The following is a 23,002-nucleotide window of genomic DNA, read 5'->3' as shown; positions in this document are numbered from 1 at the left end:
GGAACATTTTTTCCTCTCTTGTTCCCCCAAAGCTGTAAATCCCCGTCCCACACACACTCCCTGGGCTGAAATCCAAACCCATCTCACCATCTGCACCATTTCTTTCCTCCACTCCCAGTTTTCGCCCTCCCTCTCTTCTGCCTGGGTTCAGTTCGCCAGGTCCTGTCTGCAGACTGATAATAAAATCAATGGGTCTTATTGGGGGTTTGGGGCCTCCAGCGGGTGTTCGTGAATCCTCCCCGCCCACCTGCCAGGGTTTCCTTCCTTGCCAGAGATGAGTCCTCATTGATTTGAGTGCAAAGTGTGAGCTCATATTTCTTGTCCCCCTCCCCCATCCTGTGATGTGAACCATCCTCCAGTGTCTGAAGCAGGATGGTGCCCGTTAACCTGGGCCTGTTCCCGGGAGGGAGGGAGAAGCCCCGCAGCTGCAAACCAGGGAGCTGACAATGATTGTGAAGGGTTTGCGGATCCACAAAGTGTTTCCAAATCCTCCCACCCACCGCCTGACGCTGACTTCGCTTCTCCAGGACAAACAAGCGCCGAAATCCATGTCCAGCAGCCACACTGCGCATGCTCCGCATCACAATGCCCTGGGTGTGATTGACGGCAGCTGCGGACCAATAGGAAGAGGGGGCGGCATTGGAGGACCTAGCGGGAGTGGCTCATCCTCCAACCAATCAGAGTGAATGAGGGGCGGGGCTGATCCCGATCTCCCTCATTGACTGAGACTCTGCATCATTTTGAGTTCTTCCCATTGGCCACGTAAGAGCGGGTTCCAAAACCTAATTTCCTGTCTGAGTGATGTTAACCAATGGGAAGATTTGGAGGACTGGATGGACACTGGTCCTCCTACCAATCAGACTGCAAACTTGCTGTGAATATAGATTGAGCTTCACACAGATTACAACTTCTTCCTGTGTCAAACCTCTAACACTTTCTTTCTACTTCTTTTCACTTCGGTGGACTTTTTAAGATTCCATTGACCGTTCTACAGAACTGTTACAACAAGCAACAACAAACATTAACTCTGTTTCTCTCGCCACAGATGTGGCACGGTGGTTAGCACTGCTGCATCATAGCACCAGCGACCTATAAGACCATAAGACATAGGAGCAGAATTAGGCCACTTGGCCCATCGAATCTGCTCCGCCATTCAATCATGGCTCATATTTTCTCATCCCCATTCTCCTGTCTTCTCCCCATAACCCCTGATCCCCTGACCTGGGTTCAATTCCAGCCTTAGGTGACTGTGTGGAGTTTGCACAGTCTGTGTGTTCCCTCCGGGTGCTCCAGTTTTCTCCACCGTCCAAAGATGTGCAGGTTAAGTGGATTGGCTATGCTAAATTGCCCCTTAGTGTCCAAAATAAGGTTAGTTGGGTTACGAGGACAGGGTGGAGGCATAGACTGAAGTAGGGTGCTCTTTCCAAGGGTCGGTGCAGGCTCGATGGCCCAAATGGCCTCCTTCTGCACTGTAAATTCTATGATTCTGTCGGATTTTCTCTCTCAGTTTTATCTGATGGGTTTGTCTGGTGCTATTTCCCTCGTACTGTCCATGTGTTTGGGTATTTTAGGGAGCAGGTAGAACTTCCTTAGTTCTACCTGTTGTTTTTGGTTAATGTGTTTGGAGTCTTTGAGTTCTTCCAGTCCGTCTCCAATTCTTCTTCCTGTCTCGGGTGTATGGGTCTAGGTAGCTTGGTGTTGTGATTTGTGTTGTTTAGTTGTCTGTCTGTCTCCAGAAGGTATTGTTGTCTCTCGATAATGACAGTGCTGCCACCCTTGTCTTCTGGTCGTATGAACATATTTCATTACTGTGACAGGGCAGAGACCTGTTTGAAAAATTCAAACATGGGAATTCTGGGAAAGATGGGCAAGGATTTGGGAGGTGACAACATGTTCAAAGAGTTTGGAGAGGAGAGGGAGGCTGAAGATGGGGCAGTAATTTGTAAGGAGGGCAGGGTCAAGGGTTTGTTTTATTGAGGGGGTGATGATGGCAGATTTGAAGGACAGAGGGACAGTACCTGAAGAGTGAGAAATGTTGACAATATCCATGGACACAGGGTAGTTGGCTGATCAATAGCTCAGTGGGAATAGGGTCGATGGAGCAGGAGCTGGTCTCATGGACAAGATGAGCTCTGAGAGGGCATGAGAGGAGATGGGAGAGAAACTAGAGAAAGATGTGGGTTCAGGGCTCGGGAAAGGATGAAATTTAGAGACAGTTTGGTCCGGTGGGCTTGTGGAAGGGAGGGAAGCAGCAGAGGCAGCTGATCGGATTTACTCAATCTCAGTCACAAAGAAGCTCCACAAGCTCCTCACACGTCTTGTTGGAGGCGAGGATGGAAGAGACAGGGGAGAGCGAGAGAACATCAAAAGGAACTAACTTGTGTCAGATATTAAAACGTTTCAGCACACTGCATATCTAACACAAATCTAATTTATTTGACTTTTACGCAGAATATTAGCTCCTGTAAATGGACTGGAGTTTGTCATAAGCAGAAAGAGACCCAAATGAACATGGTTCAGTCCTGAATGTGAATAACAGCAAAATCCAATCCCTGTGGTTACTTGTGGCCTCGTTGGTGTCTCAGCAGGTTGTATGAAGTGGTGAATCCCTTCCCACACTGAGAGCAGGTAAACGGTCTTTCCCCAGTGTGAATTCGCTGATGGTTCTGAAGGGCAGATAACTGAGTGAATCACTTCCTACACTTGAAACAGGCGAATGGCCTTTCCGCAGTGTGAATGCGCTGATGTACAGTGAGCTGAGATGAGTGTCGGAACCTCGTCCCGCAGTTAGAGCACCTAAACGGTCTCTCGTCAGTGTGAACATGTTGATGGCTCATCAGTTCCCCAGAACGTTTATAGCACTTCTCGCATTCTGGACATTGAAATGGTGTCTCATCAGTGTGAACTAGCTGGTGAATCCGCAGGTTGGCTGAAATTGTAAATCCCTTCCCACACACTGAGCAGGTAAATGGTCTCTCCCTGGAGTGAACTCGCTGATGTGTGGACAGAGCAGATGACTGAGTTAATCCCTTCCCACACTCTGAGCAGGTGAATGGTTTCTCCCCAGTGTGAAGTCACTGGTGTCTCAGCAGGTTCGATGAATGAGCCAATCTCTTCCCACACTTGGAGCAGGTGAATGGTCTCTCCCCAGTGTGACTGCGCCGATGAGTTTCCAGCTTCGCTGGGGAAGTGAATCCTTTCCCACAGTCCGCACATTTCCACGGTTTCTCCTCAGTGTGACTGCATTTGTGGCTTGTGAGGCCTGATGATCGACTGAATCCTCGTCCACACACACAACACGTGTCCGGTTTCTCCCCACTGTGAACGATGCTTTTTCCTTCCATGTTCAAAATCCGCTTATATTCAGGATATGATAAATTGAGGACTCTGTCAGATCCGGATGTGATGCTTGGTTTGAGTTTCCGGACTTGGAAGCCTCCCCTTCGAACACCCTGTGAAACTGATTTAAAATAGAAAATAGGGAGTGAGAGAGAACCCACAAAAACACAAAGGCAGGTTGTGAAATTGAGCTGAATGAACCTGGTCATTTGTGGGGCCGGCACTGGAAAAAGGTGACCAGGAAAACTGCTGGGTTGTCATCAAAACCCAACTGGCCTCTTTGTGAGGAGAGAGAAAGAGGTGAAGAGGGATTTTATATATCTACAAGACATAATAAGGGAGTAAGTAGTAGGAAAAACAAATTCGACCTTGAGCTTCATAAACAGTAATATTGATAAAGAAACTATGCTTCTGGTGGCACAGTGATTAGCATTGCTGCCTCACAGCGCCAGGGACACGGGTTCAATTCCGGCCTTGGTGACTGGCTGTGTAGAGTATGCACGGTCTCCCCATGTCTGCGTGGGTTTCCACCCGGTGCTCGGTTTCCTCCAACAATCCAAAGAAGAACAAGTTACTTGGATTGGCCTTGATAAATTGCCCCGTAATGTCCAGGGATGTGTAGGTTAGGTGGGGCTATGGGGTTACAGGGACAGGGTAGGGGTGTGGGCCTAGGCAGGGTGTCCTTTCAGAGAATCAGTGCAGACTTGATGGGCCGAATGGCCTCCTTCTGCTCTGTAGGATCAGCCCCACATTGGTCTCCTTACTTGAGAAAGGACGTACTGGCACTGGAGGGTGTGCAGAGGAGATTCACTAGGTTAATCCCAGAGCTGAAGGGGTTGGATTACGAGGAGAGGTTGAGTAGACTGGGACTGTACTCGTTGGAATTTAGAAGGATGAGGGGGGATCTTATAGAAACATATAAGATTATGAAGGGAATAGATAGGATAGATGCGGGCAGGTTGTTTCCACTGGCGGGTAAAAGCAGAACTAGGGGGCATAGCCTCAAAATAAGGGGAAGTAGATTTAGGACTGAGTTTAGAAGGAACTTCTTCACCCAAAGGGTTGTGAATCTATGGAATTCCTTGCCCAGTGAAGCAGTAGAGGCTCCTTCATTAAATGTTTTTAAGATAAAGATAGATAGTTTTTTGAAGAATAAAGGGATTAAGGGTTATGGTGTTCGGGCCGGAAAGTGGAGCTGAGTCCACAAAAGATCAGCCATGAGCTCATTGAATGGTGGAGCAGGCTCGAGGGGCCAGATGGCCTACTCCTGCTCCTAGTTCTTATGTTCTTATGGACACTGCGTGCTCCCTTTCTAGGGCACCCAGCTGCGAATGTAGCTGTGGAAAAGGAGTAAATAGTCTGACCGGATGACCCCCTCGGTCGCCCGCTGCCTGGACCTACAAATGACGCGCTTCACCAGGCCCAGAGCAGGTTCACAAGGAGGTAAGTGCGCTGGTTCACAAGGTCTTCGGCCCAAGTAGGACTCAGCAAAAACACAGTCCGTGCTGCAACCCTGGAACGACCACCCAATAGAATCCACCTCCTCCCTGCTGGTGTGTGGGAGTCCAGGAGGGGGCTCAGCAAACACACTGCCCACTCGATCCCTCTGCCCTGGAACAAGCACACTGGTTAGAATAAGGAGGATTTTGTCCTTGCTGAAGGCAGATGTTATCAGTTGGGAAGACTGGGCCGGGCACTCAACCCGGGAGAGGCCCAGCAAACAAGCAGTCCAAAGGGCTTTACTCCCATCTTGTTTTTGAAGTTACCTCCTTGTTGTTGTCCTTCTCTCCTCTCTCCGTCCTTCTCTCCCCTCTCCTTCCTCCAGGCAGCAACCAGCACTGGACACAGGCAGAAAACTGAGCAGCAGCAGCAGCAATAGAGAGAGAGAGAGAGAGACAGACAACAGCAGCAGCCACTCTCCACCACGGCAACAACCTCATAACACCAAAGTCTGCACTGGGAGTGCCAGCTTCGGATTGGCCATGCTAAATTGCCCCTTAATTGGAAACAAATAATTGGGTACCCTAAATTGATCATAAAAGATAATAATAATCATACTCACCTCTGTCACAATTTCAGTGTTTTCAAGTTTACAATCTCCTGCAGCAACCTTCGGCTGGAAAGATATCAGAAGCTTTGGAAGCAGCTGTAAAAGGAAATTACAATGGTCAGAAATGTTAGTCGAGGTTAGAAATTAAGATCAGACAAACATTTATCTTGGTTTGAATTTGCTGGGTGTAAATCCTCTCCTAACCGCCGGTAAAAGGAGTTTCCAAAATCCTGTGGAACAATGCAGAACTTAAAGGTTTTTATCCCCAATGGGTCCTTCCTCTCTCCTCCCCAGAAGATGCAAACTCTTGCTGGGTTCAATTCCAGAATCAGTAATTCCTGCATCTTCTTCCCTCTTGCTCGTCATACTGAATGTTCAGTGTTTTCTAGAATGATCCAGCACAGATGGAAGTCACTCGGAACAAAGTGTGAGTTTGTCCATTTTGGAAGGACAAATATAAATGCGGAATACAGGGTTGATGGTAGGATTCTTGGCAATGTGGAGGAGCAGAGAGATCTTGGGGTCTATGTTCATACATCTTTGAAAGTTGCCACTCAAGTGGATAGAGCTGTGAAGAAGGCCTATGGTGTGCTAGCGCTCATTAACAGAGGGATTGAATTTAAGAGCCGTGAGGTGATGATGCAGCTGTACAAAACCTTGGTAAGGCCACATTTGGAGTACTGTGTACAGTTCTGGTCGCCTCATTTTAGGAAGGACGTGGAAGCTTTGGAAAAGGTGCAAAGGAGATTTACCAGGATGTTGCCTGGAATGGAGAGTAGGTCTTACAAGGAAAGGTTGAGGGTGCTAGGCCTTTTCTCATTATAACGGAGAAGGATGAGGGGTGACTTGATAAGGGTTTATAAGATGATCAGGCGAATAGATAGAGTACACAGTCAGAGACTTTTCCCCCGGGTGGAACAAACCATTACAAGGGGACATAAATTTAAGGTGAATGGTGGAAGATATAGGGGGGATGTCAGAGGTAGGTTCTTTACCCAGAGAGTAGTGGGGGCATGGAATGCACTGCCTGTGGAAGTAGTTGAGTCGGCAGAATTAGGGACCTTCAAGCAGCTATTGGATAGGTACATGGATTACGGTAGAATGAAATTGTGTAGATTAATTTATTCTTAAGGGCAGCACGGTAGCATTGTGGATAGCACAATTGCTTCACAGCTCCAGGATCCCAGGTTCGATTCTAGCTTGGGTCACTGTCTGTGCGGAGTCTGCACATTCTCCCCGTGTGTGCATGGGTTTCCTCTTGGTGCTCCGGTTTCCTCCCAGTCCAAAGATGTGCAGGTTGGATGGATTGGCCATGATAAATTGCCCTTAGTGTCCAAAATTGACCTCAGTGTTGGGTGGAGTTACTGGGTTATGGGGATAGGGTGGAGGTGTTGACCTTGGGTAGGGTGCTCTTTCCAAGAGCCGGTGCAGACTCGATGGGCCGAATGGCCTCCTTCTGCACTGTAAATTCTATGATAATCTATGATTAATCTAGGACAAAGGTTTGGCACAACATCGTGGGCCGAAGGGCCTGTTCGGTGCTGTATTTTTCTATGTTCTATCATATCTGTACTGACTTTGTGCAAGAGCTATCACATTTCTTGGTTAAATTCCATTTGCGACAATTCTGCCCCCATATGACCAGCCCATCTGTATCATCCCGTGATTTAAGGCTTTTGTCCTCGCTAGTTACTACACCAACAATTTTCCATCTGCAAACTTATTTCAAATCCTCGATTTTATATATAATTACTATTGGTGGCTGAGGATGCACCAGGATATCCATCAGCACCTAAACCTGCGATTCCTTCCTGCGAGACATTTGAGAGCTTCAATAACTCTGGAGAAACAATGCTGAAAAAGTTGATCTGGTCAAGGCTAATAACTGGGTGCTGCCTTGCCTGTCTCTGAATTTACTCCTCTCCTGTTCATTCTCCACTTATGTAATAAACATTGATTGTAATGACTGGGAAGAGGTTGCTGCCAATCGGTTACTATTGTGACAAAGTGCGCATCAAACAGCATCATTAGGGCGGAATGGTAGCACAGTGGTCCCGGGTTCGATTCCCGCTTGGGTCACTGCCTGTGCAGTCTGTACGTTCTCCCCGAAAGACGTGCTTGTTAGGTGAATTGAACATTCACCTGAACAGGCGCCGGAGTGTGGCGACTAGGGGATTTTCACAGTAACTTCATTGCAGTGTTAATGTATGCCTAATTATGACAATAAAGATTCTTATTATCATTTTATTGATGTTCTTGTAAAATATTGACCTGTTATATTTTCTTTGATAATTTACTTTCGTAATGGAGGTGTCACTGTGAAGAATGTGTCAGTCAGTGAGGACTGATCAGCATTTTCTAATTGGAGATGTTAATCAGAGGAATTGCAGAGTTTTTTTTACAAAAACAATTTAGGACTGAAGTAAAATTCATAATTTTATTGTTCACCAGTTTCTTTGGGAGTTCTTAAATCGAAGGATAATATCACAGATGATGGCTTTTAAAAAGGGACCCTACCATCACAAAAACCAACATATATCTTGAAGATTAAACTCCAGCCAGTTAATGTTAGGAGGAAAGTAAATAATAATAATCTTTATTGTCACATAGAGGCTTACATTAACACTGCAATGAAGTTACTGTGAAATGCCCCTCATCACCACATTTTGGCACCTGTTCGGGTACACTGAGGGAGAATTCATAATGTCCAAATTGCCGAACAGCACGTCTTTCGGGACTTGTGGGAGGAAACCGGAGCACCCGGAGGTACCCACAGAGCCACAGGGAGAACGTGCAGACTCCGCACAGACAGTGACCCAAGCCGGGAATCGAACCTGGGACCCTGCCGCTGTGAAGCATTAGGGAGCATTAAGGTTCAGACAGGATAATACCTCTAGGAACGATATAGAAATATCAGAAATATTAAATCATTACTTTGCATCATTGTTTCCCAGGAAGATAGAACAGGTCAACAGGACATTGAATGATGAGGTGATTATTGATTACACTAATCAAACTCAAAGGGGATAAAACACCTGATCCAAATGGATTACATCCACGCATTTTAAAAGATTTGCAGGGAGAGACATTACTGCTCATATTTAATAATTCATTAAAAAGGATCAGTTCTAAAAGACTGGCAGCTCAGTAATGTAATTCCTATATTTAAAATGGTGGACAGAACATGCCCAGGAAATTATGAAACAATTAGCTTCACATTGGTAAATAATCGAATCCTGAGTAAAGGAGGGAATTTTTAAAATCTGGAAAAGATAAACATGACAATGAATAGTCAAATGGATTTCAAATGGGAAAATCTTGTCTGACCAAAGTTATGTGTTTTGCTGCTTGTGCGAGTGCTGCTTATCATTAGGTGTAAGCAACCTTCCTCTCCAATGTGGTTCCTGAGAATTCTATTGAGTGATTTGAATGGTACGATTAGAGTCAGAGAGTGAAAGAGGCGCTTTAACCCATCGTGTCTCCACCAGCTATCAAGCACCTATTTACTCGAATCCCATTTTCCAGCGCTCAGTCCATAGCCTTCCATGCAATGGCATTTCAAATGCTCACCTAAATACTTCTTAAATGTTGTGAAGGTTCCCGTCTCTACCACACTTTCAGGCAGTGAGTTCCAGATTCCCACCACCCTTTGGGTGAAAACGTTTTTCTTCACGTCTCTTATAAACCTCCTGCCATTACCTGAAATCTATGCCCGTGAGACTGCAGGGCTACCACTGAGCCACCGTGCTGCCCTCCATATTACTTTTTAATCACCCTTTCTATCTGGCCTCCGGTCTTCAGGGACCTATGGATATGCCCACCAAGGTCCCTCTGATCCTCTAGGATCCTACCATTAATTGTTTATTCTCTTGCCTTGTTTGCAAATTCTTTACCCAGCGTGAAAATGGAGGAAATTGGAGGAAAATGTAACTGGTCTGATTAGTAAGTTTGCAGACGACACGAAGGTTGGTGGAATTGCGGATAGCGATGAGGACTGTCTGAGGATACAGCAGGATTTAGATTGTCTGGAGACTTGGGCGGAGAGATGGCAGATGGAGTTTAACCCGGACAAATGTGAGGTAATGCATTTTGGAAGGGCTAATGCAGGTAGGGAATATACAGTGAATGGTAGAACCCTCAAGAGTATTGAAAGTCAAAGAGATCTAGGAGTACAGGTCCACAGATCACTGAAAGGGGCTACACAGGTGGAGAAGGTAGTCAAGAAGGCATACGGCATGCTTGCCTTCATTGGCCGGGGCATTGAGTATAAGAATTGGCAAGTCATGTTGCAGCTGTATAGAACCTTAGTTAGGCCACACTTGGAGTATAGTGTTCAATTCTGGTCGCCACACTACCAGAAGGATGTGGAGGCTTTAGAGAGGGTGCAGAAGAGATTTACCAGAATGTTGCCTGGTATGGAGGGCATAAGCTATGAGGAGCGATTGAATAAACTCGGTTTGTTCTCACTGGAACGAAGGAGGTTGAGGGGCGACCTGATAGAGGTATACAAAATTATGAGGGGCATAGACAGAGTGGATAGTCAGAGGCTTTTCCCCAGGGTAGAGGGGTCAATTACTAGGGGGCATAGGTTTAAGGTGAGAGGGGCAAAGTTTAGAGTAGATGTACGAGGCAAGTTTTTTACGCAGAGGGTAGTGGGTGCCTGGAACTCACTACCGGAGGAGGTAGTGGAAGCAGGGACGATAGGGACATTTAAGGGGCATCTTGACAAATATATGAATAGGATGGGAATAGAAGGATACGGACCCAGGAAGTGTAGAAGATTGTAGTTTAGTCGGGCAGTATGGTCGGCACGGGCTTGGAGGGCCGAAGGGCCTGTTCCTGTGCTGTACATTTCTTTGTTCTTTGTTCTTTGAAATCGCAGGCTGACGGTGTGCTGTGTCCAACCTGATATTCCACAGGCCCCACTTTCCTGGAACAACATGAATAATCTGTTTAAAGCCACAAACAGAAAGGACCAGTTTTCTCCTGGAGTTGAGACAAATCAGCTTTCAAAATGATGCAGAGTTTCAGCCAATGAGGGAGATCCGCGCTCAGCCCTGCCCCTCATTCACTCCGATTCGTTGGAGGACCAGCTGCTCCCGCTCGGTCCTCCAGTACCGCCCCTTATTCCAATTGGCCCAGAGCTGCCGTCAATCACTCCCCGGGCATGGCGAGCTGGAGCATGCGCAGTGCCTGGAGTAGGTCCTGTTGAGGCGGTTGTTTGGAAATTCTCAGTCGATCTGATACCGCCGGGTAAGTCGTGAGGGAGGGATAGAGCCGGCGGATGTGTCGGGCGGCTTCATTAAAAACCCCGTGCAGGTCCCCAAACCCTGAAATCAAAGCTCTGATACAGCAGCTGAACCGGCGGAAGCTGCTCGGGCTTTTCCCCAACACAGGCCCGGGTGGACGAAGTGTGACGCAGGGCGCATGCGTACGGAGCGAGAGCCCCACCTCCCATTCACTCTGGTTGGGTGGAGGGCCAGCCGCTCTCCTTCGTTCCTTCAGCCCCACCCCATTTCCCTATTGGTCCAAACCTGCCGTCAATCAGTCCCCGGGCATTGGGAGCTGGAGCAAACCCTTCACAATCATTGTCAGCTCCCTGGTTTGCAGCTGCGGAGCTTCTCCCTCCTGGGAACAGGCCCAGGTTAACGGGCACCATCCTGCTTCAGACACTGGAGGATGGTTCACATCAGAGGATGGGGGAGGGGGACAAGAAATAAGAGCTTACACTTTGCACTCAAATCAATGAGGACTCTGATCTCTGGCAAGGAAGGAAACCCTGGCAGGTGGGCGGGGACGATTCACAAACACCCCCTGGAGGCCCCAAACCCCAATAAGGCCCATTGATTTTATTGTTAGACTGCAGACAGGAGTTGGAGAACTGAACTCAGGCACAGGAGATGGTGGGACAAAACTGGGAGTGGAGGAAAGAAATGGTGCAGATGGGGAGATGGGTTTGGATTTCAGCCCAGGGAGGGAGAGTGTGTGGGACAGGGATTTACAGCTTTGGGGGAACAAGTGAGGAAAAAATGTTCCAGAGAAACTAGAATTGTCTCTTTCAGAATTTCTATCCTGGATTGACATTGATGACTTTTGTAAACTACTTTTACTAGGGGATAGAAGTGGAGAATTTGCCCACAACAAACTGAATCCAAGCTGAAGAGACAAAAGTACATTTGCACAATAGAAATCATGAAGCAGCAATTGGACATTCAGCCCTGTGAGACTGTTGCACCATGTGATAACATCATGGCTGATCTGATAGTGACCTCAAATCTGCATCTCACCTGCACCTGATAACCATGGAGAAACCGTGGAAATGTGGGGACTGTGGGATGGGATTCAATAACCCGTCTGAATTGAAAACTCATCAATGTATTCACACGGGGGAAACGCCATTCACCTGCTCAATGTGTGGGAAGGGATTCACTCAGTTATCACACCTCATCACACACCAGCATGTTCACAGTGGTGAGATGCCTTTCACCTGTCTGGAATGTGGGAAGGGATTTGAAAAATGAAAATCGCTTGTCACAAGTAGGCTTCAAATGAAGTTACTGTGAAAAGCCCTGAGTCGCCACATTCCGGCGCCTGTTCGGGGAGGCTGGTACGGGATTTAATACTTTATCAAAGCTCCGAACTCACCATCAGGTCCACTCTGACCAGAGACCATTTAAATGTGCTGTGAAAAGAACTTTAAAAGCAGAAATAATTTACTGTTACATCAACGCACTCACACTGGGGAAAAGCCATTCACCTGCGCCATTTGTGGGAAAGGATTCACTCAGTCATCGAGCCTCCGGACACACCAACGTGTTCACACTGATCAGAGACTATTTAATTGTTCTGAGTGTGAGAAGACCTTTAAAAGTAAAAATTATTTATTGATACATCAACACACTCACACTGAGGAGAGGCCGTTCACCTGCTCCGTGTGTGGGAAGAGATACACTTGTGCATCGAACCTCCAGTCAGAGTAATTTGTTCACACTGATAAGAGACCTTTTAATTGTTCTGAATGTGAGAAAACATTTAAATGTAAAAGGGATCTTCTGAAACACCAACACACTCACACTGGGGAGAGGCTGTTCACTGCTCCGTGTGGGAAGGGATTCACTCGGTTAGCCCACCTTCTGAGACACCATCGAGTTCACACTGGGGAGAGACCGTTCTCCTGCCGTGTGTGGGGGCAGGAATTCATTGATTTATCCGACCTTCTGATACACCAGTGGGTTCACACTGGACAGAGACCATACACTTGCCCCGTGTGTGACAAGAAATTCACTCAGTCATCCCACCTGACTACACACCAACTTACTCACACTGATCAGAGACCTTTCAAATGCTCTGATTGCGAGAAGGGATTTAAAAGTAAATGGAATCTGCTGACACATGGTTCACAGTGGGGAGAGGCCGTACACCTGCTCTGTGTGTGTGGGAGGGGATTCGCTCAGTCAAACAACCTGCTGAGACATCAGCAAGTTCACAGGCGACAGCAGGGGATGGATTCTGCTGTTATTGCTGCTGTGAATCACATCCAGGACTGAATGTCAGGACACCTGTTTCCAGTGGGGCTCCAGTTTTCTGGTATATATGAATGATTATGAAATTTGCAGATGAGACAACAATTCTACGTATGGTTGACATTGCGGGAGAAAGCCATGGACTGCAGGAAGATATCAGTGGACTGGTCAGATGGGCAAAACAATTGCAAATGGAATTCAATCTTTTTTAAACTGCAGCGCTTTTTCAGGTACACAGAGGGAGAATTCAGACTGTCCGATTCACCTGACAAGCAATTCTTTCAGGACTTGAGGGAGGAAACCGGAGTACCCGGAGGAAATCCAGGCAGACACGGAGAGAACGTGTAGACTCCGCACAGGTATAATAATAATCTTTTATTGTCACAAGTATGAAGTTACTGTGAAAAGCCCCAAGTCGCCACATTCCGTTGCCTGCTGGGGTAAGCTGGTACGGAAATTGAACCTGCTGGCCTTGTTTTGCATTACATCGCATTACATCCAAGCTGGGAATCGATCCTGGGACCCTGGCGCTTTGAAGTATCAGTGTTAACCACTGTGCCACAAACGGTGAGAGATAATGAATTTCAGAGTGAAAACAAGACAAGGGAATGAACTATAACTACGATGAGACTAAGAACTGGAGAGCAACAGGGAGGCATTGGAGTGCCTATCCACAGGTAGCTGGATAGATCGATTAGGCAGCCAAGAATCCTTTCTTGGACGAGACCTGGAATATAACTGTTTCATTTATTTTAACCTGAAGTTTATTGTTGCTTCAGTCAGTTAATAACTGAATAAATAAAGGCATGACAGGGCATCCCAGTCCTGTGGAGAGCACATCCTAGTCACTGCATTCATCAATTATAAAGTGAGACGATTCATTGGTTATCACAAAACTGAAATCAATCTGATCATCGTTCATAGAATTACAGTTCGTGGTCCATTAATCAAATCTAGAGGTTAAAGATGAAGTTCGCATTGTAAGAGTGACGACGTCTGAATTTTTCAGTCATTAATCATTTGAGAGGTTTAGATATTAACAGTCAACAAAAACATTGATTAGCACTGCTGCCTGAAGGTGCTGAGGACCTGGTTTCGATGCAAGCCCTGGGTCACTGTCCGTGTGGAGTTTGTATATTCTCCCTGTGTCTGCGTATGTTTTACCCCCACAACCCAAAGATGTGCCGGTAGGTGAATTGGCCACGCTAAATTGCCCCTTAATTGGAAAAACAGAATTGGGTACTTTAAATTTATTTGAAAAAACAATGAACAAAAACATTTCAGTGAATTCCTGATAAAAGGAAGGTGACTTCAGCTCAATGGAAGAAGCTGATTGGGGAGAAGCTGATGAATCTTTATTTATTTTAATCTTAAGTTTATTTTGCTTAAGTCAACAAATCAAATAACTAAAGACCTGGCTGGGATTCCTGCCTGTTCCACGTGGGAAAACCAGGATACTTCTCATGTCCAGAACAATCACAAGTGCAGGAAGTGAATCAGCTGGAGCAGCAGGAAGCAAAGGACAGTGGTCGAGAGGTATGTTTGTGATTGGTGGGGTATTTCCAGTGGGATTCTAGATTTCCCAGGACATGATTCCATGCTTCTTGAGTTCTCTATCAATGCTTTAGACTTTAACATGGGGACAGCATTAAGTCATTTACGGTCCTCCTTTTGGCAGTGAGAAAGAAAGCTGTAGATTCTTTGAATTTATTTATGGGATGTGGGCTTCACTGGTTAGGCCAGCATTTATTGCCCATCCCTCAATGCCCTTCAGAACGTGGTGGGGAGTTTACTTCTTGAACCGCTGCAGTCCTTCAGGTGTCGGTACACCCACTGTGCTGTTAGGGAGGGAGTTCCAGGATTTTGTCCCAGAGACAGCAAAGGAACGGTGATATATTTCCCAGTCAGGGTGGTGAGTGACTTCGAGGGAGCCTCCAGGTGGTGGGGTTCCCAGTGATCTGCTGCTCTTGGCCTTCTGGATGATAGTGGCCATGGATTTGGAAGGTGCTGACTAAGGAACATTGGTGAGTTACTGCAGTGCATCTTGTAGATGGTACACATGGCTGCCACTGTTTGTCGGTGATGGATGGTTGATGTTTGTGGACGGAGGAGCAATCAAGCGAGCCGATTTGTCTGGATGATGTTGAGCCTCGAGTGCTGTTGGAGCTGCACTCATCCAGGCAAATGGAGAGTATTCCATTCCACGCCTGACTTGTGCCTTGCAGATGATGGACAGGTTTTGGGGGGGGGGTCAGGAGGTGAGTTACTCGCCTTAGGATTCCTAGCCTTTGACCTGCCCTGGTAGCCTGGTAGTATTAATGTGGTTTGTCCAGTTCAGTTTCTGATCAATAGCACCCCCAGGATGTTGATTGTGGGGTATTCTGCAATTGTAATGCCAGTGAATGTCAAGGGGCGATGATTAGATGTGCCAGTTAGGTGGATTGGCCATGCTAAATTGCCCTTGTGTCCAAAAAGGTTAGGTGGGGTTACTGGGTTGTGGGAACAGGTGGAGGTGTGGGCTGAAGTGGGGTTAAGGGCTGGTGCAGACTCGATGGGCCGAATGGCCTCCTTCTGCATTGTAAATTCAATAATGTATGATTCTAATTCTATGACTAGAGAGATCAATGACCAAGGGGTTTAGATTGAAATAATAACCTCTGTAAGGGACTGGAGTTAACATTCTCGATATTGGTGAAATAAAACAGCTGTTTTAAACACGTTGTAGATTTTTGCCTTTCCCGCCTGAGTGTTTAACATCACCTGGCTGGAGCTCAGAAAGGATAATCTCACCTCATAGAATCAGAGAATTTACAGTGCAGAAGGAGGCCATTCGGCCCATCAGGTCTGTACCAGCCCTTGGAAAGAGCATCCTACTTCAGCCCACACCTCCACCTTATCCCCGTAACCCAGTAACCCCACCGAACATTTCTGGACACGAAGGGCAATACAGCATAGTCAATCCACCTAATCTGCACATCTTTGGACTGTGGGAGGAAACTGGAGCACCCGGAAGAAACCCACGCAGACATGGGGAGAACGTGCAGACTCAGCACAGACAGTGACCCAAGCCGGGAATCAAACCCAGGACCCTGGCGCTGTGAAGCAACAGTGCTACCCACTGTGCTACCGTGCCACCCTTGCATCCAAGCTCCCGGGTTGTCTGTCTTCTCTCTGAGAAAGATTTGGTTTGTCTCCTGTATTTCACTACTGTGACAGGCAGATTGAAGGGATTCAAACATGGGAGTTCTGGGGAAGATGGGCAAGGATTTGGGAGGTGACAACATGATCAAATAGTTTGGAGAGGAGAGGGATGGGGCAGTAATTTGTAAGGATGGCAGGGTCAAGGATTTGTTTTATTGAGGAGGGGGTGATGATGGCAGATTTGAAGGACAGAGACTCAGTACCTGAAGAGAGAGAAATGTTGACAATATCCATGGACAGTTGGCTGATCAGTAGCTCAGTGGGAATCGGGTCGATGGAGCAGGAGCTGGACCTCATGGACAAGATGAGCTCTGAGAGGGCATGAGGGGAGATGGGAGAGAAACTAGAGAAAGATGTGGGTTCAGGGCTCGGGAAAGGATGAAATTTAGAGACAGTTTGGTCTGGTGGGCTCGTGGAAGGGAGGGAAGCAGCAGAGGCAGCTGATCGGATTTACTCAATCTCAGTCACAAAGAAGCTCCAAAAGCTCCTCGCACTTCTTGTTGGCGGTGAGGATGGAAGAGACAGGGGAGAGCTCGAGTACTTCAAAAGGAATAACTTGTGTCAGAGATATTAAAATGTTGCAACACTGCACGTTTAACACAAATTAATTTATTTGACTTCTAACCAGAATATTAGCCCCTGTAAATGAGCAAAGACCCAAATGAACATGGTTCAGTCCTGAATGTGAGGAACAGCAAAATTCAATCACTGCAGTTACTTGTGGCCTTGTTGGTGTCTCAGGAGATGGGATGAAGTGGTGAATACATTCCCACACTTGGAGCAGGTGAATGGCCTCTCTCCTGTGTGAATTTGCTGGTGCCTCTGCAGGTCAGATGATCGCGTGAATCCCTTCCCACACTTCGAGCAGGTGAATGGCCTCTCTCCAGTGTGAATTCGCTGGTGCCTCTGCAGGTTAGATGATCGCGTGAATCCCTTCCCACACTGGGAGCAGGCAAATGGTGTCTCCCCAGTGTGACTTCGCTGATGTACAGCGAGGTCAGATGATTGCCTGAACCCAGTCCCGCAGTGAGAGCACCTGAACGGTCTCTCGTCAGTGTGAACACATTGATGGCGAATCAGTTCCCCAGAACGTTTATAGCACTTCCCGCAGTCTGGACAATGAAACGGTCTCTCATCAGTGTGAACTCGCTGGTGACTCAGCAGGTGGACTGAAAAAGTAAATCTCTTCCCACAATCTGAGCAGGTGAATGGCCTCTCTCCAGTGTGACTGCGTTGATGTGTTTCCAGCTTGGGTGGGACAGTGAATCCTTTCCCACAGTCCGGACATTTCCACGGTTTCTCCTTGGTGTGACTGCATTTGTGGCTTGTGAGGCCTGATGACAGAGCAAATCCTCGTCCACACACACAAATCAAGAACGGTTTCTCCCCACTGTGAATTATGCTTTTTCCTTCCATGTTCGAAATCCGCTGATATTCAGGATATGATAAATAGAGGACTCTGTCAGATCCTGATGTGATGTTTGGTTTGAGTTTCCGGACTTTGAAGCGTCCCCTTCTAACACCTGTGAAACTGATTTAAAAACAGAAAATAGGGAGTGTGAGAGAACCCACAAAAACACAAAGGCAGATTTGAAATTGAGCTGAATGAATCTGGTCACTTGTGGGGCCGGCACTGGGAAAAAGTGACCATGAAAATGGCAGGATTGTTATAAAACCCAATTGACCTCTTTGGGAGGCGAGAGAAAGAGGTGAAGAGGGATTTTGTATATCTACAAGACATATTAAGAGAGTAGTTGGCAAAGTATATTCGACCTTGAGCTTCATAAATAGAAATATTGATCCTGAAACTATGCTTCTGGTGACACAGTGATTAGCACTGCTGCCTCACAGTGCCAGGGACCCGGGTTCAATTCCGGCCTTGGTGACGGTCTGTGTGGAGTTTGCACTTTCTCCCCATGTCTGTGTGGGTTTCCACCCGATGCCCGGGTTTCCTCCAACAGTCCAAAGAAGGGCAAGTTAGGTGGAATGGTCTTGATAAATTGCCCGTTAGTGTCCAGGGATGTGCAGATTAGGTGGACCTATGGGGTTACAGGGACAGGGTGCGGGTGTGGGCCTAGGCAGGGTGCCCGTTCAGAGAATGAGAGCAGACTCGATAGGCCGAATGGCCCACTTTTGCACTGAAGGAATTCTATGGTACTAATTCTATTCTATGAATCTTTATAAAGCTCTGGTCACCACTCTTCAGGAAGGATGTGAAGGTTCTTGGAGAAGGTGCAGAGGAAATTTACCAGAATGGTTCCAGCAAAGGAGGTCGAGGGGAGATTTGATTCAGGGACACAAGATTATGCCAGATTTCCATCAGGTGGACAAAGAAACTCTGTTTCCATTTACTGATCGTAGAAGCACTTGGGACACAGATTTAAAGTTTTGGGTAAAACCTGGATTGAACTATATCAGATCCTGAGGGTTGACAAGTTGGATGTGGAGAGGTTGTTTCCTCTTGTGGGACAATCGAGAACGAGGGCATCACTGTTTCAAAATAAGGGGTCACCCATTTCAGATGGAGATGAGGACTTTTTATTCTCTTGAGGGTTGTAAGACTTTGGAAATCACATCCTTAAAAGGCAGCGGAAGCAGAGTCCTTGAATATTTTTAAGGCAGAGCTGGATAGATTCTTGATGAGCAAAGGGGTGAAAGGTTATCGGGGTAGGCAGGAATCTGGAGTTGAGGTTAGAATGAGATCAGCCGCAATCTTATTGAATGGTGAGCAGGCTCGAGGGGCCGAGTGGCCTGTTCCGAGTTTGTATGTAAAAGGTACAGGAGATATGAGGTGATATGAGATATGTTTTTACACAGCAGGCGGCAATGAGCTGAAACTTGCTGCCTATGAGGGAGTTTGAAAATAGACACATAAATCATTTGATTTCAAAAGGAAATTGGATAGACATTTGAGGGAAATAAATCTGTGAGCATACAGGGATCGAGCAGGAGAATGGCACTGACTGGATTGCCCCAGAGAGCTAGCATGGACTCAATGGGCCGAATGCTATTCTCTGTGTCATCATGTCTCTGACTCTTTTGTGTAATCTAGTTTTGTAATTTAACCCCGGCGGGTACAGATATCCCTCAGGTAAATCTGAGCTCACTCCCTCCGAGCAAAACCCGGGGCTCCCACTCACTACGCATGCGCTCCGCCGCACACTTCGTCCACCCGGGCCTGTCTCGGGGAAAAGCCCGAGCAGCTTTCGCCGGTTCAACTGCTGCATCCGAGCTTCGTATTCGGAGCTTGGGGCCGACACGGAGCGTTTGTGAAGCCTCCCGACCCATCCGCCGGCCCCATTCCTCCCTCATGACTCACCGAGCGGGATCTGACCGGCGAAGGATTTCCACCCGACCACCTGAATCCTGAGCTATCGTCGGCACTGCGCATGCTCATAGTCACGTGGGAGACCGGGCTCAGCCCCGCCCTTCATTCACTCCGATTGGTTGGAGGACCAGCCGCCCCGCCCAGTCACGCCCCTCTTTTCCTATTGGACGAAAGCTGTCGTCAATCATTCCCAGGGCATTGTGCGCTGGAGCATGCGCAGTGCCGATGCTGGACTCGGCCCGGAGGAGGCTCCAAACCCCAATGAGATGTTTCCGGGCCCGTGTTTGCATCGAGCGGGGGGAGAGCTGCGGCCTGCTCCCGGTGACAGGCCTGCGTTAACGGCCGCCGTCTTTATCGAGGCTGCAAACCCGCAAAACATCAGAGAGAGAGTTTGTTGTGAAACCAATGGGATGTAAAACAGGAGGTCAGGGTTACAGTCAACAACAACAACTTCTATTTATATAACACCTTTAACATCATAAATCATCCCAGTCAACCTCACAGGAACATTATAAAACAAAGTGAGGCACCCAGACACAAAAGGAGATATTAGGGCAGGTGACCAAAAACTTGGTCAAAGAGGTGAGTTTTAAAGAGTGAAAGGAGGTGAGTGAGGTGGAGACGGGGAGGTTTAGGGAGGGAATTCAGTGCTTGGGGCCGAGGGAACTTAAAACCGCGGCGGAGTAATTAGAATAGAGGGTGTGCAAGAGTCCAGGATCAGAGCTGTGCAGATATCTCAGGGGGTTGTGGGGCTGGAGGAGATGACAGACACAGGGAGAGACGAGGCCATGGAGGGATTTGAAAACAAGGGTGGGAATTGACTGGGAGAGAATGCAAGTCTCAGAGCACAGGGATCATAGGGGAAAGGAACTTGCTGTGAATTAAGACATGGGTAGCAGACTTTTGGATGGCTTTAAGTTTCCAGAGGCAGAATGTGGGAGAGCAGCCAGGTGTGTGATGGAATTGTCGAATCGGGAGGTGACGATGGTAAATTGCCTTAGTATCTAAAAAGGTTAGCGGGGGTTACGGGGATAGGTGGAGGTGTGGGCTGAGCTAGGGAGCTCTTTCCAAGGGCCGGTGCAGACTCGATGGGCCGAATGACCACCTTCTGCACTAAATTCTATGAGGTCAGAAGCTCATATTGGATCAAGTATGAAATCAAGTTTACAAAGAGACTGGCTAAGTCTCAGATTGTTGCCAGGGAGACGAATAGAGTCGGTATGTCAGGAATGGAGATTGGAACAGGGACCAAACAGTGGATTCAGTCTTCTCCATATTTGATTGAAGTTATTTAGTCAGCAGGAAGAGAACCAGAATGGGCCCTGAGTCTGATATCCGGTATAACTTAGTTCGAGAGGGAGAGGAAGAACAAATGAAACCCTGGAAGATTTGGAGGAACGACCTTCACGATTGTTCATCAAATCTCCACAGTCAGTTCTGGACACAAGGTTCACCTCTGTTATTCTAATTGGTCAGTCAGGGTGATTCAGATTAATGTCTGTCACAAGTCATGAATGAAGTGACTTATAAAGCATATTCTTACCTCTAATTATATAACTTTGGTAAAAGGATACAGAAATAATGATCGAATACTTTATTTGGATTTCAGCCCAGGGAGGAGAGTGTGTGGGACGGGGATTTACAGCTTTGGGGACAGAAGAGAGAAACAAAATGTTCCCCAGAAACTGGAATTGTCTGTTCTGAATTTCTATCCTGTACTGATAGTGTGGCCTTTGTAAGCTCCTTTTCCAGGGCATTAGGAGAAGATTTTCAGACAGGAAACACAAACAAAATATCACATTAAGATCCGACAGTGTCATTCAATTGATCAGGACCTGAATATCCTGACTATAAATGTGGAAAGAAAAATGTTTGTTCTGTTTGTGGGAAAATATTTAAAACATCAGTGTGACTGGAAAAGCACCGAGACACACACGCACCCGAATGAGAGTGTTCCAGTGAACTGACTGTGGAAAGAGCTTTAACCAGTTACAGCCTGAAAAAAAACACCATTCACTAAGGGGAGAAACCATACACATGTTCTGTGTGAGGACCAAGCTTCACTTGATTGTCAAAGAGGAAACGGACAAAGACACTAACTCCATGGAGATACCGTCAAAACCGTGGGGTATGATTTTCGCTGAGGGGGTTTCCAAAATTGGAGAGGTCCCGGCTTCATATGCCGGACGAGCTCTGCAAAGTGCTTGACTGGGGAGGTGATGGTGTAATGGTATTGTCACTGGATGAGTAATCCTGAGACCCAGCACAATTCTCTGAGAATGCAGGTTCAAACCCCACCAAGGCAGATGCTTCATCGTGGCTTGTATTTGAACTTGAATCCAATAAATCAGGAGCTGCACAGTAGCACAGTGGTTAGCACAGTTGTTTCACAGCTCCACTGTCCCAGGTTCGATTCCCGCTTGGGTCACTGTCTGTGCGGAGTCTGCACATTCTCCTCGTGTCTGCGTGGGTTTACTCCGGGTGCTCGGTTTTCCCCCAGTCCAAAGATGTGCAGGTTTGGTGGAGTGGCCATGCTAAATTGCTCTTTGTGTCCAAAAGGGTTAAGTGGGGTTATTGGGTTATGGGCATAGGGTGGAGGTGTCAGCTTGAGAAGGGTGCTCTTTCCAAGGGCCAGTGCAGCCTTGATGTGCCGAATGACCTGTTCTGCACTGTAAATTATATGATTGTGGAAGTTCGATGTTAAACAGTTTAGTGAGAATTGGGTCAAAGGAGCAAAGGGTAAGTTTCACAGACAAGATGAGCGCTGAGAGAGCATGATGGGAGACAGCAGGAAACGAGGAGAAAGATGTGAGTTCAGAATTTGGAAGAAAGGTCTTCGAGGCAGTTTTACTGAGTGGTTTAGTGGAAGAGGAGCTGTAGAATCAGCTGATCGGATTGTTTTAATGGGTGAGGTTTTCCAGTCCTTCCTGCTGGCTGGATCTTCCAGTCCCACAGATCTCTCGGTCTGCTGTTCCGATTCATTGGTTGTCTCATTGGGTTCGCTGTAGGCCTCTTGGGGTCTGTGGAAAAACTCCCGGTGCCTCATTCACCTGATGAATTCCCCGGAGCGGAGAAACTACGACATCTTCTTCGCAGCCTTCAACACGTCATCGATGAATACGAACATCTTGCCAAGGTCATCAACACTGCTTGCCTCTAAACAACCACGCAACCTCAAACAGACCATTGATTGCAGCAAACTACCCAGCATTCAGAATAGCTATCATGACACCACACAACCCTGCCATGGTAACCTCTGCAAGACGTGCCAGATCATCAACATGGGTATCACCAACACGTGTAATGGTGCGACTTGGCCAACATTATGTACTTCATACGCTGCAGCAAAGGATGTCCTGAGGCATGGTACATTGGCGAGGCCATGCAGATGCTGCAACACGAATGAATGGACATTGTGCAACAATCGCCAGGCAGGAATGTTCCCTTCCAGTCGGGGAACACTTCAGCAGTCAAGGGCATTCAGCCTCTGATCTTCGGGTAAGCGTTCGGCCTTCAGGACGCGCAACAACACAGAATGGCCGAACAGAAACTGATAGCCAA

At 47.2% G+C, this 23,002-nt stretch overlaps 1 protein-coding gene across 1 annotated transcript; it reads right to left on the bottom strand.

The window, feature by feature from the left end:
• Positions 1-16,706: 16,706 nt before the first annotated feature.
• On the bottom strand, positions 16,707-19,414 carry LOC140419557 (uncharacterized). The gene is made up of 2 exons (XM_072503454.1): positions 19,277-19,414; positions 16,707-17,644 (listed from the first exon to the last, which is right to left on the bottom strand). Exons 1-2 carry the CDS (start codon positions 19,399-19,401, stop codon positions 16,828-16,830), a joined length of 942 nt encoding a protein of 313 aa, XP_072359555.1. The 5' UTR covers positions 19,402-19,414; the 3' UTR covers positions 16,707-16,827.
• Between the last annotated feature and the right edge of the window lie 3,588 nt (positions 19,415-23,002).

The sequence above is a fragment of the Scyliorhinus torazame genome, chromosome 5 (genome assembly GCF_047496885.1).
Source record: "Scyliorhinus torazame isolate Kashiwa2021f chromosome 5, sScyTor2.1, whole genome shotgun sequence".
NCBI lineage: Eukaryota > Metazoa > Chordata > Chondrichthyes > Carcharhiniformes > Scyliorhinidae > Scyliorhinus > Scyliorhinus torazame.
Note: the sequence above shows the minus strand (reverse complement) of the source record. Positions and strands in the feature narration are given on the sequence as shown.

What these genes read in the sequence shown, in the direction of transcription:
- LOC140419557 (XM_072503454.1), bottom strand. Translation starts at nt 19,401, where the DNA reads ATGGGTCGGGAGGCTTCACAAACGCTCCGTGTCGGCCCCAAGCTCCGA. An exon ending in GACAGGCCCGGGTGGACGAA is followed by an intron (nt 17,645 to 19,276) that starts GTGTGCGGCGGA and finishes TTTTTAAATCAG; the next exon opens with TTTCACAGGTGTTAGAAGGG.